Source organism: Myotis nattereri (assembly GCF_964212035.1).
Source record: "Myotis nattereri genome assembly, chromosome: 3".
NCBI classification, from domain to species: domain Eukaryota; kingdom Metazoa; phylum Chordata; class Mammalia; order Chiroptera; family Vespertilionidae; genus Myotis; species Myotis nattereri.
In genome coordinates, this window is record NC_138077.1 from 113,087,333 (window position 1) to 113,107,981 (window position 20,649).

General features: G+C 41.4%; 1 protein-coding gene across 3 annotated transcripts in view; it reads right to left on the minus strand.

Moving 5' to 3' along the window:
- Positions 1–4,442: 4,442 nt before the first annotated feature.
- U2SURP (U2 snRNP associated SURP domain containing) overlaps positions 4,443–20,649 on the minus strand; it is an 82,328-nt gene continuing 66,121 nt past the window's right edge. For all 3 annotated transcript variants that reach the window (XM_081086144.1, XM_081086143.1, XM_081086142.1), the window contains exons 24-28: positions 17,248–17,407; positions 14,880–14,990; positions 11,978–12,096; positions 8,179–8,355; positions 4,443–5,953 (exon numbers count right to left, since the gene is read on the minus strand). In XM_081086144.1, the coding sequence (XP_080942270.1) occupies positions 5,815–5,953; positions 8,179–8,355; positions 11,978–12,096; positions 14,880–14,990; positions 17,248–17,407 (706 nt within the window). In that variant the 3' untranslated portion in view covers positions 4,443–5,814. The remainder of the gene's footprint in view (positions 5,954–8,178; positions 8,356–11,977; positions 12,097–14,879; positions 14,991–17,247; positions 17,408–20,649) is intronic.

Genomic DNA, 20,649 nt, shown 5'->3' on the forward strand with positions numbered 1-20,649 from the left:
GGATAGAGCATTAGCCCGTGGACTGAAGGGTCCCAGGTTTTATTCCAGTCAAGGGCATGTACCTCAGTTGCTGGCTTGATCCCCAGTCCCTATCAGAGCATGTGCAGGAGGCAACCAATCAATGTGTCTCTCCCTTTTCCTTCACTCTCTCTAAAATTCAATGGGAAAATATCCTTGGGTGAAGATTAACAAAAACAAAGTAAATGGATTAAGTAACATTAAAGAGATTATAAGAAAAATATATTCCAAATTTTGTTAGTTGTATAATGGTTATGTTTAAATTATTAACACCTAAGAAATTGGGTGAAGGGTACATATAATATGCTGTAGTACTTTATAGTTTTTTTTTTCATGTATGAGATTATTTCAAAGTAAAATATTAAAAAATTAAAAACAAAATACTAATTGAAATGTATCTGCATTACATGAAAAATCTCCTAATTGCTTCTAGCATAATTTATTAAACTGTGCTAAAATTTACAAGAGTTCAATTAAAAATATCTTAATTCTAAATGATATAGTAGAAAATATATAATAGTGCAGTTATAAGCACTTATCTGAAAATAAAAATTTAAAGAAGTGAATTTCAAGAAGGGATTAGCCAAAGAAAATATATGCACAACCCATGGACACAGACAACAGTATGGTGATGGCCAGAGAGAAATGGGGGGCAAGAACTGGGTAGAGGGGGCAAAAGGGGGAAAATAGGGACATCCTATATAATAATAATAAAAGGCTAATATGCAAATTGACTGAACGGCAGAATGAGTGGTTGCTATGATGTGCACTGGCCACCAGGGGGCAGACTCTCAATGCAGGAGCTGCCCCCTGGTGGTCAGTGCACTTCAATATGGGGAGTGCCACTCAGCCAGAAGCTGGCTCATGGCTGGCCAGCACAGAGGTGGTGGCAGGAGCCTCTCCTACCTCTGTGGCAGCACTAAGAAAGCCCAACTAATAGTTTAGACCCGATCCATTGGGGGCCTAAGCCTTTTGTCGGAAATCCCCCGAGGGCTCCCTGGCTGCCAGAAGGATGTCTGACTGTAAGCTTAGGCCTGATCCCCCGGGGAGTGGGCCTAAGTTGACAGGTGGACATCCCCCAAGGGGTCCTGGACTGCAAATGGGCGCAGGCCGGGCTGAGGGACCCCCCTGAGTGCACAAATTTTTGTGCACCAGGCTTCTAGTTTCTAATAAACCTCAATTAGATCACAACTGGAATTTCTTTTTTTTTTTTCTTTTTTTTTTTACTATTTGCTTTTAAAAATTTTTTTTATTGATTTTAGAAAGGGAGAGGGAGAGATAGAAACACCAATGAGAGATAATCATTGACCAGCTGCCTCCTGCACGCCCCCCACTGGGGACCGAGCCTGCAACACAGGCATGTGCCCTTGACTGGAATCAATCTAGGGCCCTTCAATCTGCAGGCCAATGCTCTCTCCACTGAGTCAAACCAGCTAGGGCACAACTAGTATTAAAAAATATTTTCAAGTGCTCAAGAATACCCAAGTTTAGGGGGCAAAATACAAATCTTTCCTCCCTCTGATATTCCTTAATTAGAATAAAAGTCTCAGGGTAAGCCCACAGGAATGGTCTGCAATGAAGAAAAATTAGGTCAAGCTATAACTTCTGCAAACTTTATCTCGAAAGCCAAAAACATTCTGAGACAAATAAGAGCATTCTCTGGGGTCAGGGCTTTTTGTTTAGCTCTTTAATCTCTAAGTACTCAACATGTTACAGCTCAGAAATGCCCATACACTTACTAACAGTAAAGGCAGTGTAAAAAAAAAATTCCCAAACATGATTCTTTCAATCACAGGTCTCTCTTTGGTAAGAAATAGACTCCCATTTACTTCCTTTCTCTCACTTGTAAAATTGAGGGAGATTATGATACTAGAGGCCCAATCCATGAAATTTGTGCAAGAGTAGGCCTTCCTTCCCCCAGCTGCTGGCACCGGCTTCCCTCTGGAACCCAGGACCCAGGCTTCCCTCCGGCTGCCGGCAGGCACCCAGGACCCGGGCTTCCCTCGCAGTACCGGCTTCGACCAGGAGAAAGACTGGTCTATTTAGCATATTACACTTTTATTATTATAGACTAGAGGCCCGGTGCATGAAATTCATGCACAGGGGTGGGGGTGGAGGGATGGGAGGGGATGTCCCACAGCCCAGCCTGTACCCTCTCCAATCTGGGACCACTCAAGGGATGTCTGACTGCCGGTTTAGGGGGATCAGGCCTAAACGGGCAGTTGGACATCCCTCTCACAATCCAGGATGGCTGGCTCTCAACCGCTTGCCTGCCTGCCTGCCTACCTGCATACCCCTAACCGCTTCTGCCTGCCAGCCTGATCATCCTCTAACCCAGCCGTGGGCAAACTACGGCCCGTTTGAAATGAATAAAACTAAAATAAAAAAAAGACCATACCCTTTTATGTAATGATGTTTACTCTGAATTTATATTAGTTCACACAAACACTCCATCCATGCTTTTGTTCCAGCCCTCCAGTCCAGTTTAAGAATCCATTGTGGCCCTCAAGTCAAAAAGTTTGCCCACCCCTGCTCTAACCACTCCCCTGCCAGCCTGATCGACACCTGTTACCCTGCCGGCCCGATCACCCCCAACTGCCCTCCCCTGCGGGCCTGGTCGCCCCCAACTTCCCTACCCTGCTGGCCCAGTCGCCCTTAAACTGCCCTCCTTTGACAGCCTGGTCAGCCCCACTGCCCTCTCCTGCTGGCCCGGTCACCCCTAACTTTCTTCCCCTGCTGGCCCGATTGCCCATAACTGCCCTCTCCTGCCGGCCCTGTCGCCCCCAACTGCCCTCCCCTGCTGGCTCAGTCACCCCTAACTTTCCTCCTCTGCCGGCCCGGTCACCCCTAACTGCCCTCCCCTGCAGGCCTGATTGCCCACAACTGCCCTCCCTTTCAGGCCTGGTCCCTCCCAACTGCCCTCCCCTGCTGGTCTGATCGCCCACAGTTGCCCTCCCCTGCTGGCCATCTTGTGTCCACATGGGGGCGGCCATCTTGTGTTGGAGTGATGGTCAATTTGCATATTACCTCTTTATTAGATAGGATCAACCTGGTATAGAATACCTGTGTATAAATAGGTTAGAGGGTAAAGGGTTTACACCACGCCCTTTATAAGAAGAGCAGACAACTATGGCAGAAAATAGTAACTGTCTATCACAGAGCCAGCAAAACAGGGCATTTCCTGTAACTAGAAGGCCTTGCCTACTAACATTTAAACCTGTAAAAATTTTGCTAACCAATTTAGCATTATGCAATATGCTATTGCATACTGCATAATGTCAACCTGTAAAAATTTTGCTAACCAATTTAGCATTATGCAATATGCTATTATAAAAATATGGTAGACTATCTCCCCGCTAATATTCACCAATTTCTGGATCCCTTTAAACTTTCATAGAAATCCATGGGGAATTAAACAGGCTTACTTTAGATATTTTCTCAGTAAGTAAAATTTATCTAACAATAGTATTGCAATTCCAGAAAAAAAAAAATCCCATACAATCTAATACATAAATTAACAAACTTCAGAGAATACATATTCTATCAAGACCAAGCAATCCCCACCCATGCATCCAAAAGGAAGCCAGTCTTACCCACTGTGACATAAACTAGGTTCACTGTATCTGGTTCCACATTAAAAGAACTGCTAAATCCCATTGCAGTAGAAAAAAATACTACAAATAAGCACCCACAACCGACCTAACAATTTCTACTCACTCCTATTTCTCTCAGATATGTTTTAAGATGTTTTAAGCATTCCTTGCAACTTGACTGGCAAAATCGTTACCTGACTTCAGTTATTTCTAAGCCTATAATAGATACCAGAGAATGATGGAATGCCCAAATCAGCAGAAACTCAACATTATAATTTTTGCAAAAAAAAGATAATTTTTTAAATGGCTGTATTTGTAGTTTTTAAAAACCAGTACCAAATGTTCATGTTTATTTTGAGCAACACTTAGAAATTAAAAAATATGAACAAACAAAAAAATGAACAATAAAAGAATAACTTCCAAGCAATACTGCATGTTGATAAGAACCACTAAGTAAAATAATACGATTGGCTCACTTCTAAACCTATTGTAGGTTTGACCAGTTTGGAAATAGCATGCCTCACTGCTCAGCTAATAGACCTAACTCCCTCCAAAATGGGTACAACTTATTTTATTTTGTGACTAGGCAGGATTAAGTAAAACAATTGAAAATATATTTTTAAAAAGCATAGTAACTCAAAACAACTTATTTGGGATCATTTTCTACTCTCTTTTAAGGGGAAAAACCCCCCATGAAATCATGGTGCCTAAATGTGAAACGGAGACAGATTCAAAAAGAGCAGTGTCGGTTCCATTTACAAAGCCCTTTATCCCATTACATTTATAGCAATACTGTGATCAACATCATACAAGGTTTCTTATTTCTTCCTTAGACAGCAGCAATGTTTCTCCCACTGCATAACAGATTTCAACTCTGCAAATGGTTTAAATCAACTTTCTGCACCCTGAATTCACAAACTATTGGATGTTAAGTTTCCTTAAAACTATCTTATTTTTAAACTTTACTTAAAGCTAAAACTAAATCTTTAAAAACACACACACACACAAAAACAAAGGTACTTTCAACAGAAGCTTGTAGAAATTTACTAACACTAGGGTTTTGAAGATAGCCTACGGAGGGCTATAAAGGGGCAACTATCGCCCTGGCAGGTTTGACACAGGGGATAGAGTGTTGGCCTGCAGACTGAAGGGTCATGGGTTCGATTCCGGTCAAGGGCAAGTACCTCAGTTATCAGCTCTGCAGGCTGGATCCCTGGCCCAGTTGGGGCATGTGCAGGAGGCAACTAATTGATGTGTCTCTTCCATAGTGATGTTTCTCTCCCTCCCTCACACTTTCCTTAAAAATCAATGGAAAAATATCCTCAGTGAGGATTTAAAAAAATAAAAAATGAAGGGGCAACTAGCAAACAACTAATTCTATGGGCAATTCTTATAAGAAAAATGCTTTCAAAATAAAATTCTTTCATGACGGATGAAATAAAAAGATGGAGATTTAATTTTTCCCTAATAATAAGTAGTTGCTCAGGACATAGGTTGAGTGTACTGAAATCATATTGCTTCTTTGAAAAAGTAAATTTACTGTAGCCAGCAAAAGACCATGCCACATTCACCTTATCTTTTGACCTCTGGGTACTAGTATTACCCAAGAGAACCTTACCGAAGAAATTGGCTTGCAAACCTACCAAATAGGAGTCTCGGGTTCCCTACTTTTTATGGTCATCTTAGTAAATAAAAAACTTTAACTGCGTGAACAATGGAGCTAGGTATAGTGTGTTAGGTATACAAATACAACAGAAGTGCTAAACTCACTTAGTAGGACAAGGACTTTAAGGGACTTGATGTTACCAATAGGGCAAAAAAACAACATTATGGTTTTTTGTTCAGATTTTATTTGAAATCTAATTCAAATTGCCAAAGCTACAAAATGGGGGAAGACATCTGTATTAGTTTTGCTAAGTCACAGCATTCTAAAACAAAATACTACTACTGCCAGCAGATCCATTATACACATTTCTGATGAAATTCATTACCACAATAATTTCATCTTGAAAACAGCCACAAAAAAAGTAATTTACACAATATAAAACAATGACAGGTCTACAGATGCAGTTACACATGCTTCACAAATAAACAAACAAAAATCCCAGGAATGCTCTTTCATTTGATTTTTTTTTAAAACAGACCATTCAGGCACAAAACAAAATTGCATTTCCAATAAGTGACAGCATCTTAAAAACGTATGTCAATGTTTGTTTTTCTTTGACTTTTTATGAGACCTGTGTGGAGATCGGGACTGGGATCTGGATTTCTTCCCTGATTTTTTAGGGGATCTAGACCGTGATCGCCTAGACCTTTTAGGTGTTCTTGAACCAGATGGTGATCTGAGGAAACAAACAAAAACAATTTATCACAGTACTCTGTGATCAAAATTGACTTCTTAAATTATCTAAAATGAGCTTTAACTGAACACAACAAAAGTCACTGAAATACATAAGGTTGCAAATTTCCCAGGTCTACACTCTGCCTATGCGCACACACACAGATTTTGTACTTCATGTGCATTGCATCAGTCATCAATAGTGCGCCTGCTGCCCTAACCGGTTTGGCTCAGTGGATAGAGTGTTGGCCTGTGGACTAAAGGGTCCCAGGTTCGATTCTGGTCAAGGGCATGTACCTTGGTTGCGGGCATATACCCAGTAGGAGGTGTGCAGGAGGCAGCTGATCTATGTTTCTAACTCTATCCCCTCTCCCTTTCTCTCTGTAAAAAATTAATTAAAAAATAAAATTGTATATATATACATACATACATACATACATACATACATACATACATAAATAAATAAATAAATAATGCACTTGCTTAAAAAGCCAGGATCCTAAGACTTACCACACCACTCTACTGAATCAAAATCTCAAGGCAGAACTGGGGGTTTGCAGTTTTAATAAGTTCCCCAAGTTAGTGATATACCTCCAAGTCTGAACCTCTAAATCTACAAGATAAAGTTCAAAATGGCATCTAATTACTAGCATTCACAACATTTTAAACAGAAGACAGCTTTGTAGCCTATCTCCTTGAGGGAAAAGGATCCAACTATTGCAGTATCATTCAAGGGAACTATGTGAAACAGCACAATTTTGTAAATGCTGTTCATGAAGATTACCAAAACAAATAATGTATTGATGTGTGTGTGTGTGTGCACATACATACCAGTAACTTATCTATTTTATAAAGATTTTACTAAAAATGGTTACAATCATAAAGTTTTAGAGGATAAGTTTTAGCTCCTAGGAAAATAACACCAGATAATAAAACATTTCTGAAACACTTTTCTGGAACTACAAGAATAAAAGTATACACTAAATTATACACTGAAGAAATGGTGTTTATTTTCACAAGTCTCTACCCAAAAACTTACTACTAAGATTGCAGGAGAAATATGGAGGCAAGGAGGATGTATTTTTTTTTTTCAGCCTTGACAAAAATCAAAAAATGTTCTATAGAAACTAAAGAACAGAATGAAAAGTAAAGCAGCTATCCCTATACCATAGGAAACACTGGATGTGATGTTAAAGTTCTTGGCTGGCTTTACTTGTTGGAAGCCTTATTGTGCTTTAGTCATGAGACTGGTGTTAGGAGATGGGAAGGCATAATCTAAAATGAAAGTATCTTTTTGGTTTTCTAAAATCCTGTAAAACAAGCATGTCAAACTCGTGGCCCATAACAAATATTTTTGCGGCCCAGCCAATAACAGTATGTAAGAAATGTTTTAGCCCTAACCAGTTTGGCTCAGTGGATAGAGCGTCAGTCTGCGGACTCAAGGGTCGCAGATTCGATTCCGGTCAAGGGCATGTGCCTTGGTTGCAGGCACATACCCAGTAGGGAGTGTGCAGGAGGCAGCTGATCGATGTTTCTCTCTCATCGATGTTTCTAGCTTTCTATCCCTCTCCCTTCCTCTCTGTAAAAAATCAATAAAATATATTTAAAAAAAAATGTTTCAATAAAAATGTTGCAGCTTAATTTTTACAATATCCTATTATACATAATTAATAACAAACTACAACATTTGCTAATGACTGATTACTATAATCGTGTTGCATTCATTTCCTTGACACACAGGCGCACCATCTCTCTCTACTGAGACTAGCAGCGAATATTTTAGCAACCAATTGCCACATCATTGTCTTGGACTTGTTTGGTGTGTGCAACAGGAAATATTTTGCTTTCGAAGAACAAGAAAAATAGGTTTATTTGCATTACACTTATTAATTTGTGCAGTTATTCAGTATCTGGTAAGTTAATGTACAAGAAAAAAACATTAATTTTTATTAAAATGTTCTATTATTTTATGTTAATGATTACTCATTTATTTCAGCCTTTAGTATTCAGCAAGTCTCTATTGAAATAAACCTACATTTCTATGAAAATTGAAGCTTTTGTTTTTTTGCGGCCCACATAAACTTAAACCTTGTTTATTTGGCCTGAGATAGCCTTTCAGTTTGACATGCTTGCTGTAAAACATAGCTACCAACCAAATCACTGTCAAAAACTGGTAGAATGACAAGGAAATTAGTATCTCAAATATTGCAAAAAATGATTTGCATTTACCTTTTGGCCTTTTTGCTAGCATCTCGAGGAGAATCTTTGTGAGATGACCTGGACCGTGAACTCTCTTTATGAGATCTTTCTGAACGCTCTGATCGCTCCGACTTTGGTGATGGGGACTTCACTCGTCTACCACTGCTACTGCGAGATGGGCTAGGGGACATACTGTGTCGCCTTTTCCTATGGAACAAAGCCCCAAAAACATTCCATAAGTGAGCAAAGGAACAAGCATTCAAGTTCCTGCTACTAAATTAGCTATTAATTCCTACCAGTACTTGTACCAACACTAACCTTACTGATGTTACTTTCCAAAAACATTCAAAGCCTTTTATACCAAGATCCAATGAAGTCTTAAAAGAGACTGATCAAGCCAAAAACTGAAATCAAGGATAATGGAATTTCTTTTGCTATAAGAGATTACTGAGACAATGGACAAAATTTCATTAAGGTCTCTAATCAGGTAAGTTTTTAAATGTTAATTTCACAATCTTGAAACTTTTATTGTGGTTTATATAAGACTAGAGGCCCGCCCTAACTGGTTTGGCTCAGTGGATAGAGCGCTGGCCTGCAGACTAACGGGTCCCAGGTTCGATTCCGGTCAAGGGCATGTACCTTGGTTGCTGGCACATCCCCAGTAGGAGGTGTGCAGGAGGCAGCTGATTGATGTTTCTCTCTCATCGATGTTTTTAACTCTCTATCCCTCTCCCTTCATCTCTGTAAAAAATCAATAAAATATATTTTAAAAAAATACTAGAGGCCCGGTGCATAGATTTGTGCACCGGTGGGTGTCTCTTGGCCTGACCTGCACCCTCTCACAATCTGGGACCCTGTAGGGGATGTCAGACTGCCAGTTTCGGCCCAATCCTTGCAGGCCAGGCCGAGGGACCCCACCAGTGCATGAAATCCATGCACCGGGCTTCTAGTATAAATATAGGATATTTGGTTAATCTCTTCCTGCCCCAACCCATCTCCCCTTCCCTCTGAGATTCATCAGTCTGTTCCATGTTTCCATGCGTGTGCATTGAGCATCTGCCCCCTTGTGGTCAGTGCACATCACAGCTACTGGTTGAATGGTCGCTTAAGCTTTTATAGATAACTAGAGGCCCGGTGCACAAAATTTGTGCACTCGGGGGGGGGGGGGGGGCGGGTGTCCCTCAGCCCGGCCTGTGCCCTCTCGCAGTCTGGGACCCCTCGGGAGATAACGACCTGCTGGCTTAGGCCTGCTCCTGGGTGGCAGAGGGCAGGCCCAATCCCTAGGTGCAGCCCCTGGTCGGGTTCAGAGCAGGGCCGAATGGGGAGTTGGGGTGCCACTCCCTGTCATGCACAGAGCAGGGCAGATTGGGAGGTTACGATGCCACCCTCAGTCACACTCAGGGTAGGGCCGATTGGGGGGTTGGGGAACCGCCTCCTGTCACACTGAAGGCAGGGTCGATGGGGAGGTTGCGGCACCACCCCCTGTCACGCACAGAGCAGGGCCAATCAGGGAGTTGGGGTGCTGCACCCTCTCATGCACAGAGCAGGGCCCATCAGGGGGGTTGGGGCTCCGTACCCTGTCACGCACAGAGCAGGGACGATCAGGGGGTTGAGGAGCTCCCCCATGTCACTCACAGAGTAGGGCCGATAGGGGAGCTGGGGCACTGCCCCGTCTCACACAGAGCAGGGCCGATCAGGGGGTTGGGGCGCCGCCACTGTCACACTCAGGGCAGAGCCAATAGGGAGGCTATGGCTCTACCCCATTACACATAGAGGAGGGCCCGTGGAGGGGGGGTTGGGGCACCGCCCTCTATCACCCACAGAGCAGGGCCGATCAGGGGGTTGGGGCACCACCACTCTCACACTCAGGGCAGGGCTGATGGGGAAGTTATGGCTCTACCCCGTCACACACAGAGCAGGGCCCGTGGGGGGCGGGGGGGTTGGGGCGCCGCACCCTGTCACACACAGAGCTGCAGGGTGATCAGGGGGTTGGGGAGCTCCCCCCATCAGGTACAGAGCAGGGCTGATCAGGGTATTGGGGTGCCTTCCCCTGTCATGAACAGAGCAGGGCGGATAGGGAGGTTGCGGCCCCACCCCGTCACACACAGAGCCGCAGGGCGATCAGGAGGTTTGGGCGCTGCCCTCTGTGACACTGATCCTGATGCTGGGAGGCCTCTCGGCTCCACTGACCCTGGTGCTGGGAGGCATATTACCCTTTTACTATATAGGATAGAGGCCTGGTGCACGGGTGGGGGCCGGCTGGTTTGCCCTGAAGGGTGTCCTGGATCAGGGTGGGGCTCCCCACTGGGATGCCTGGCCAGCCTGGGTGAGGGGCTGAGGGCTGTTTGCAGCTGGTCACACACCCTTCATGGTGGGGGTCCCCACTGGGGTGCCTGGCCAGTCTGGGTGAGGGGCTGAGGGCTGTTTTCAGGCTGCTCCCAACTGCTCCTTTTTTTCTTTTTTTTTTTTTATTCTGGGCCAGCTTTAGCTCTGGCTCCAGCTCTGAGGCCTCTGCTGCTGAAAGCAGGTATCTGGTTTGTTTGGGTTCTAAAATCGAAACACTGTTTCAACTCCGGCTCCGAGATCCCAGTGGGCTGAAAGCAGGTTTCTGGGGTTTTGTTTAGCTTCTATATTTGTAACAATGTTTCAAACTGCAAGCTCAGAGGCCGTCAAGGCAGGCGGGGAACGTTGCAGTCCTCTGTCACTGAAGCAAGCAAGCCTCATGTTAGCTTTAAGCTGCCTGGCTGCCGGCCGCCATCTTGGCTGGCATTTAATTTGCATATCACCCTGATTAGCCAATGGGAAGGGTAGCGGATGTACGCTAATTACCATGTTTCTCTTTTATTAGATAGGAGGACTAGACGCCCAGTGTATGAATTCGTGCACAGGTGGGATCCATTGAAGGTTGACCGGCCGGCCCCACCCCTGATCGGGGTGGGGTGCGATCAGGGGCAGGGTTGACTGGCCCCGCCCCCCGGTCTAACTTACAGTTGAGGGGACAATTTGTATATTAGCCTTTTATTATATAGGAAGGATGGGGCACCAAGTTATTCTTAAATTGTTGGGGAAGGGGAAAGGAGAAGAAAATAAGGCAAAAGTAGAAAGACATCTGGAAATTCTTTATACTATTCTTGCAACTTTTCTGTAAATCTAAAATTATATCAAAATAATAAAAAAGAAAAAATAGATTTACTATTTAACTAATAACTATGCTATTTGTAACTATTTGTAGAATAACTAAGCCAGAATTTTTAAATTTGAATTCACTTGGTTTTCATTAAGAAAAAATTAACTGTTAATTGAAGCAATTTTCTCTACTAAATCAGATTTGGGGATTATTAACATAGAAAATAAAAATTAAAAGAGAAGCGATGTTTATTAGAATGAAGATAAAGTAAGTAGCAAGTCCTTACAGTCCATGTGCACAGTCTCCTTTCCAGGTAAGACTGGAAGACTCAAGTTTATAAGTGGCAGACTCAGCACAGAATGCTTATATTGGAGACAAGAAAGATCTAGCAAACTGTTTAGTTATTTAAGCCTAAGCTTGATACCTAGTATGATAACTAAATTCTTAGCACTGAACTAAGTTTAAGGTACCTTGTGAACCATGTGAAAGGATATAAAGGGATGATGGCTTAGTTAACAAAGGCAAGTGCTAATTAATGGTCCCATTTCTCAGTTAGTTCGCCTCCTGTAGGCAAGAGCCAAACATATTTATTATGAAAAAATACTTTTCTAGTTTGTTGGAACCGGTGTTGAAAATATTGTAACATGGAACATCATTCTAAATCCTAAAACCAGTATAGGTATTAAATTAGAAATGTTATACCTTTCTTTCCTTGTTGGAGTACACTCATCTTTTTCCTTCTTGTCTTTGGATCGAGATTCCAATTTTTCTTTATCCTTCTTATCTCTTTCTCGTTCTCTTTCTAATTCTTTCTCTTTCTCCTGTGTATTTAATTTTTAAAGAAAGAATATTTTGTTATGAAAATATATCAATCTGGGTTAATCTCATTTATATAATAATATGTTCTCTTCTACTTAACTAATTTTCAAATCACTAATAACATTTAAAAAAAAAAAATACCTCCTCTTCCGGAAAAGCTAGCCATTTCTTCTACTCACCCTGAATAACAACAATAATACCAGTGACAGCAGCTAAGTATTTACTGTGTGCTTACCATAGGCCAGGTAATTAGTAAACAACCCTCACACACCATTTCATGTATTTCTTCCAAACACCCAAAGCAGTGCTTTTATCCCAGTTCTAGAGATGAAAGCTGAGACACAGAAAGGTTAAGTTCCATGCCCCTGGTCACACAGAATAAAGTCAGGATTTGAGCCCAAGCTCTGAAGCTAAGGTTTGTAACTACCACCTGCAGAATGCTGTCCCCTACAAGCTAACACTGACCCTGACATCTCTCAGATGACAATAAAATAGCAGGGACACTAACTGCACAGCAAGTTATTTAATCAAAAGAGAGCCTTACCAAAGCAATAAGCTGAAAAGGAGAAATAGCTATTCACAAAAACTGTCCATCAGAAAATCTTACTGGTGAGAGACAAGTACCAATTGTATTGGAAATTTTAATTCCTAATTTATGAAAGTAAAAACTATGTGAGTATACAATTATATAAACCAGAAAAATTATATCCTATCCTCAGATGCTGTAATTGCCACTTCTCACTTGAAATTATAATTTCTATTGATTACATAATTAACCCTTTGCGGTCGTTTGTCTACTCTCAGCCACCAAAGCTTTTTTACCGTTCCGGTAGTATGCCTGCTCTCAGCCACTACAGCAAGGAACCGTACGAATCTTAACTCTGTTCATTCATGTATCAGTTCATAATTTCTCTGAAAGCTCTTAACTGTCTAAGCGACCTTGTCACGAACCAAAACATTGCCCCGACAAATCGGAGATATCGAAACTCAATATAAACAAACGCAGTCGTTCCACACTCGCCATGCAAAACACCGTGGCGTGGCGAGTCAGTCGCCTTTTGAGAGTGAAGAAATCGACAAGCTTCGGAGATACTTCGCAGAATTTCAAATAAAGCTTTACAAATTACGCTTAACTGTAATTAGGCATTCTCGCTTCTTAAGATATTTCAAAATACTACTCCAAAATGGCAAAAAGAAAGTTACCAAAAGAAGTGTACTGCGAATCTGAAAGTAACTATTAAGAGTTTTATTTTGGCACCTTGAATACTGACTCTGACGTAGAAAGTGATAGCGTTTATAGTGATTCTACTAGTAGTGACGTAGTTCCAAAAAAGAATTAGTTAATCTTGTTTATCCTTCATAATCTTGCATGTTATGTATCACTGCTCTTTCAATGGAAATTAATTCTGACCAGTACGACACCCATGTCCAAATTTAATACGACCACAAAGGGTTAAAGGGGTAGCTAAAGACAACGAACCCACAAAGCCAACTCAGATCTTCATTAGTAAGAATTTAACTGCTCTATGATTTCTGTGCATCAAGAAAGCTATCTGATAGCTGACAAAAAGCCTGCACCAGATGTTGGCAAACATTTCCTATAAAGAGCCAGAAAATATTAAATATCTTCTGCTTTGTGGGCCACACAAAAACTGTCAAAAGTGTTCAACTCTGCCACTGGAGAATGGCTGTGAGCCAGGTTTATTTAAAAAAAAATGAGGTGATGGCTAGCTACAGTCTGCCAACCCATTATGCACACCTTCAAGAAACACACCCTCCTCCCCAAATGCAATCTGGAATGCAGGAGACTAAAACATACATGTCTTACTACCTTCAGGACCAGTAAGCATTCCAAGGTAGGAATCTTCCACGAAGATCAAACACCTGCCACCATCTCCAAAGGGATTCGTGTGGGTATAGATACATAACATCTTTTTTTAAATCTAAATTATCTTTATCATATAGAGTACAAATTTTAAAAGTGAGGCTGATGGTCTGTAAAATATAGTTTCCTCATGTATAATTTATAGAAATCAAACTATAGTTGAAATATTTTAATTCAATAATAAAGTGTAATAGTTGCTATTATCTAACTCAAAATCCTGCAAAATTGGGAAGCCTGGGTCCCAGGTGCCAGAGGGAAGCCGGTGCCAGCAGCCAGGGGAAGGAAGGCCTACTCTTGCACGAATTTCATGCATTGGGCCTCTAGTTTTTTTTATGAGTCAAGACATAGCAGTCCCAATAAAATCCCTGGGTTCTCCCAACAATTGTCATGTGGGTCTCCTTGTCCTAAAATTCTGTATACCCCTACATATTTTTTAATGTACAAGAATATCAGGTCTCTCGAAAGTTTAGAGTTCACTGATGAGGTAGTCTACCACTTGCTGTCCCTCCTTGAAAACAATGGAAAAGGAGTCCTACATGAACTTTCTAAACCCTAACTCCATCTTTTTGTCTCTATGCCACTTCTCATGGTTTCTGGTATCTCACTGTCACAAATACTCTTTCTATAGGGTCTTCCAGTTTTGAAATCATACTCTTACCAGGATTTTCTTGTTTCTTGTTTATCTACAATAAAATATTATGCTATAACCCTAACCCTTTTACAAGTTGAAATAATTGTAAAACATGAAATTTCAAATGTTCCTAGTTGTCTACCAGTATCCAGCATTTATACATCAAAGGATGCAATTTGAAATAATTTTCCTTAATATACCAATATTCTAGGGAGTCAAAACAAATAATTTTGGAAAAATGCATGTTATTGAGTATTCTTATTCCTTACTCGTTGAAGAAGTTTATCTCTGTAGTGTTCTACTTGCTCCTGAAAGCTCTGGCCTGGTTTTTTAGGCCTTTTTCCAGATTCCAATTCATCCTGAAACTTCATAACTTTGAGCTGTGAAATAAGACAAAATTTTTTCATCACTATAGTTTCTCAAGTACTGCTTGATGAACATGGATACATGGAACAGGTTGACAGCTGTCAGAGGGGAGGAGGGGCAGGGGGTCTGGATGAAAGAAAGTGAAGTGATAAGTAGCCCTCCCACCCCCAATATATATATAACACACAGACACAGACAACAGTGTAGTGATGGCCAAGGGAAAAGGGAACTGTGGTGGAGATGGGCAAAGAGGGGAAAATGGGGATGGAAAGAGACTTTGCTTGGGGCAATGGGGCACACAATTCTGTGTGTAAATGATGTTTTATTGAGTTGTACACTTGAAATCTGTACTCCAATAAATTCAATTAAAAAATATTTTCTTTGAAACAAGCGTATTAAAAGGAAAAACATAAATACAGCAAAGTAGCATGTGTCAGACAAGCCCAACTATGCAGAGCTCTCCGTATAAGATGACTCAAAAACCTAAATGTAGTTCATGCCCTTAAGAACTTATCTCAACACAATGATAATGAAGTTGGTATCTGGTTCAACAAAGAATTACATTTTAAAATTAGAATCTGGTTCACAATGCAATTCCCCAAATGTTAAGTTGTTAAGAGGTAGGCACTACAAGAGCAAGAGAAACAATCGAGGAGTGTCTAGCAAAGAAAGGAAAGGTCAGATCATCAGAGAGCACATATATACAAATACAACAAAATTAACAAAAAAGCTAAATTAGTTTTTTTCTCTTTAAGCCAATAAGGAAATAGAACATTTAAGAATGATCAAAATCTGTTTTGGCATTTTTAATTATCAAAATGTCACTTCAATTATCAAGAAAATATATTTTTAATGAACTTGGTCTTTGTTTCTACTCCAATATTCCATCGGGTCAGTTAGGCGGAGTTCAGCAAGGCTGTTAAAATGGGCACATGCAGCCTGAAAAGGGCAACTGTGAGTGTATTCACGGACATCCATCACCTTGCGCCCCTAAAAACTCTAGAGAGTGTAACCGAACACATCCCAGGAAAAATCAATCAACGTAACTCTGAAATCTCGCCTTTAAACTTACAATAACACCATATGATTCTGTGGTAAAGTAGACAAAATGCTTTCTCTGTTAACTTTTTGGCTTGGTGACATTTGAGAATGAAGTGGACAAGAACTAAAACCAGCCCCAACAGTGAGTAGGTGGAGAAACAGAAATAAGGTAATGAATTATCGGTAAAAGGAATAGCACTGACAGAGTATGCATTAAAAAATAAATACTGTTAAATGAATAGACAGAGTATTAACATTCACTCATGTATACTTTTCTGTTTGTTTTTTTAAGAGAGAAAAGGAGAGGGAGAAACATCAGTGTGGGAGTGAAACATTGATTGGCTGCCTCCTGCATGCCCCCTACCAAGGTGGAGCTTGCAACTGGAGTATGTGCCCAGGGCAGGAATCGAACTGGCAACCTTTTGGTGCACGTGATGACTCCTAAACAACTGAGCCGCAATGGCCAGGGCCACTCATGTACACTTTTGAGATTCTTGACTGACTGCTACACTATTTACTGAGCATGTTTCAAAATCTTGTGGCAAGGAATAGGAAGGAGGGTTCCCATTATAGAACTCTTCCCTGACATATTTGAATACCTTTGATAATAAATAGATGCTTTAAAACAGGGGAGGAATAGAGGGAGGGAAGATTCTGCTGGAGACAGTTTGGACTCTCCCGTAAGTTTTTCTCCTTATTGTGAGGCCCCACTTAATGTCTACTGTCTCTCCGTCACTAAAGGATGCAGACACTTAAAGTTAGCATACTGTAATAAATGTACACATAACTTGAACATGCCAAAAAGTATCTCACTTTTCTGAGTTATATTCTATGTACACTCAAAATGTAATAGCTTTCATAATGTCAGATGTAATCTATTCACTAGAATATCTTGAGAAGATCTCCTATGTGCCAGGCACTGGAGAGACATGGTTCTTTGCCCTCAATGGAAATCACAGTCTAGGAGGGAATACAGAAATTAAGCAAGCAATCAAGAAAAAAACCCATAAAACATAATCACTAATCATAACAGATAAATAGGGGGATGTAAGAAAATCCAGGTAAGAAAAAGGATACAGGGGGAGAAGGGATGTTTGAACAAAGGACTGAAGGAAGTCAGCTAAGGCAGAGAGGGAACAGGATGTACCAAGGTGTGATGCCAAGAGGAAGCCTAGTTCAATAGAAAAATTGAGAGGTCAGTGCAGTTTTAAATTTCAATGCAATACCAACCTCAATTTCACGAAGTTTGGCTCGTTTTTCCTCACTCATTTCAGAGTACTTAGAGAACTTGGACTCGGTCATCTCTTCTTTGATTGGATTAGAATATAAATGATGTTCTTCAGATTTGGAACTTTGAGTATCTTCTTCATCTTCACTTTCTTCTTCTTGACTGTGGAAATAAGCAGAATACATTGTATGTCAAGGCAGCAAACAAAAGTTACATTTAACAGTCTGGCTTAAACTGCTTTACAGTTTAAATAACGCTAATAAAATATAAGAGGAAAATTCATCACAAAAACATTTTTTTTACAAAATATTTGATCAAATAATATAGATAATTTTATAAAACTGTTTCCTGCACAGAAAAAGTTGTGGCTTAAACATAACCATATTTTCAAAAATTCTGCTTATGTTAATGTTATGTGTGCCTTTCATTCTGTACCAAACTTTCCCTGCAGCAGTTAAATGAAATCACAGTTCACAGTGACTTCCACCAGCTTAATGTTTAAAAAGCCAAGTGTTTACCCTTCCTTCAGCAGAACCTATAAACGAGAAGAAAACGTCATTTTGAGGCACACAGATTTGCTATGAAACAATCAATGCAGCATGTAGAGAAATTATTTGATTAGCATATAACTCTTGGAATAAAGAAAGCATGTGTAAATTTTAAATACTGGCATACTAATGATACTGAAAGTTGTGCTGGTTCTATGTCAGATAAGAAGAAAATGAAAAATTAAGTGACTAGCATGGGTAGGGATATGAAGAAGAAATTTTTCCTGTCCATCCCGCTGGCTGCCATCTAGGGAAACAGACAGGCAGGCAACCATGTGTATCATTACTACCACAGGATTAACAAAATGTTCTTCAAGCACACAAAAAAATGAAGGGGCTTAAGAAAAAGTTGTGTTCTGCATCTGGGCTTTGTGTGTGTATACGTTAAATCTGGGCAAAGCAAGTAATTTGTGTACAAACAAACTCAGAATATTTATGTATATAAACAAAATTCCTTATAAACAATATCGTAAAACATTACTGATTTAGCAAATATGCCATTTCTCTTTGATGTTTGAAGTCTCAGCTGAGAAGCCCTTATATGTTGGTATCTGGGTACTAAATAAATTCTACCATAAGTAGGAGTCCTTTTAGTATATAGAAGACTATTGATAATAATGTAAAAACAGTTATAAACAAATTCTTTCCAAATAAGAATTTCATTGCCCTAATCGGTTTGGCTCAGTGGACAGAGCGTCGGCCTGCGGACTCAAGGGTCCTGGGTTCGATTCCGGTCAGGGGCATGTACCTTGGTTGCCGGCACATACCCAGGGGGGAGTGTGCGGGAGGCAGCTGATCAATGTTTCTCTCTCATCGATGGTTCTAACTCTCTATCCCTATCCCTTCCTCTCTGTAGAAAATCAATAAAATATATTTAAAAAAAAAAAAAAAGAATTTCATTATTTTAGAGCCTGACAAGATTTGCACAGTGAATGAGAAAAACATAAGCAAAGCAGATAAAATTAAAGTACTGGCAATTTAGAATAAAAAAAGACATGATATTAAAAGAAAACTAGTTTTTTTTTTTTTTTTTTTTAAGAAAACTAGCTTTTTAACGTCTCATCCAAAGGTCCCTTCCAGAATATTACTACTATGCTTTATAAACTTAAGACTCTCAGAACCCACAAATCATTAGTACTATATATAGGTACAACTTAACACAATACTTAGGTAAGGAGAAAAAAAATCAAGGCCAACTATTAAACAAACACTATATTTTTGGAAATAAACTTTTCACTTAATATTTCTCACTAATCTCTCAAAAACTTCATAAATGTTTTACTAAATTTTTAAACACAAGAATTTCTTGTTTTATGGTACATAAAACTTTTACAAGTGTTTCAGATGCTTTAAACAGCTCAACTGTGTGTGTGTGTGTGTGTGTGCGCGCGCGCGCGCATATTAATGCAGGTGTTTACTGAAGGATTATTCTGGAAAGGGTCTATCAAAATAAGGACGTGACACTGTTAATTAAATTGTGACACCTGCATAATGGAAATTACTTAAATTCCAGCCTATTATTTATTTGTTTCAATTTCTTTTCAAGATTTCAAATATTCCTTGTGCACTTACCTCAATGACTGCTTGTAAATATAGATGACCACAAAGCAGCTAAATAAGTAGATTGACATGAAATAATACCCATAACACTAGTGTGACAAGCATTGGTCACAGAATAGTATGTACAGTACTATAAAATTAACTAGAGACCTGGTGCACAAACTTTGTGCGGGGGGGGGGGGGGGGGGGAGGGGGCGGCGGTGTGTGTGTGTGTATTCCTTCAGCCCAGCCTGCACCTTCTCCAATTGGGGACCCCTCAGAGGATGTCCGACCGCTGGAATCCTATGGGATTGGGCCTAAACTGGCGGTTGGACATCCCTCTCACAATCTGGAACCACTGGCTCCTAACCACTCACCTGTCTGCCTGCCTGATCGCCCCTAAATGCCTCTGCCTGCTGGCCTGATGGAGCCCCCAACTGCTCTCCCCTGCTTGCCTGAGCTCACCCCCAACTGCCTCTGCCTGCCTGATCACACCTAACTGCCCTCCCATGAGGGCCTGATCTCGCCCCCAACTGCCCTCCCCTACCAGCCTGATTTTGCCCCTAACTGCTCTACCCTGCCGGCCTGATCGCCCCTAACTGCCTCTGCCTGCCTGATCATCCCTAACTGCCCTCCCCTGCCGGCCCAATCTCGCCCCCAACTGCCCTCCTCTGCCGGCCAATTTGGTTCTGATTGGTCAGTTTCTATGCCAGTCAGTGTCAAAAGCTCCGTCTCCTAGGCAGTCATTGGCTCCTCACAGTTGACCAGATTTGGTTCTGATTGGTCAGTTTCTATGCCAGTCAGCATCTCTGGGCCTATCAACAGGGGGGGCTGATCAGCAGCCCCGGTGGAGGCCTGGAGAGAAAGGGAGGTGCAGCTGTTGGCCAGGCTGGGAGAGAAAGAGAGGCAAGTTCTGATCAACGGCTGCCACAGAGGCTACAAATCAGACCCTGCCTCTCTCTCTGCAGGCCTCTCTCTGGGCCTGATCTGAAGCCCCCTTGGCATTTTCGGTCTGGTTGAGCCTTCGGTCATAATCGGTTGTTACGACCCTGGCTCTTTATTATATACACTAGGGGCCTGGTGCACGAAATTCGTGCACTGGGTGTGTGTGGGGGGGGAGAGTGTCCCTCAGCCCAGCCTGCCCCCTCTCACATACTGGGAGCCCTCAGGCGTTGACCCCCATCACCCTCCGATCGCCTGATCGGCCCCTTGCCCAGGCCTGACGCCTCCGCCAGAGGTGTCAGGCTTGGACAGGGGAACCCCATCTCCCCCCGATCACTGGCTCTGGCCCCCGCCCAGGCCTGAGGCCTCTGGCCC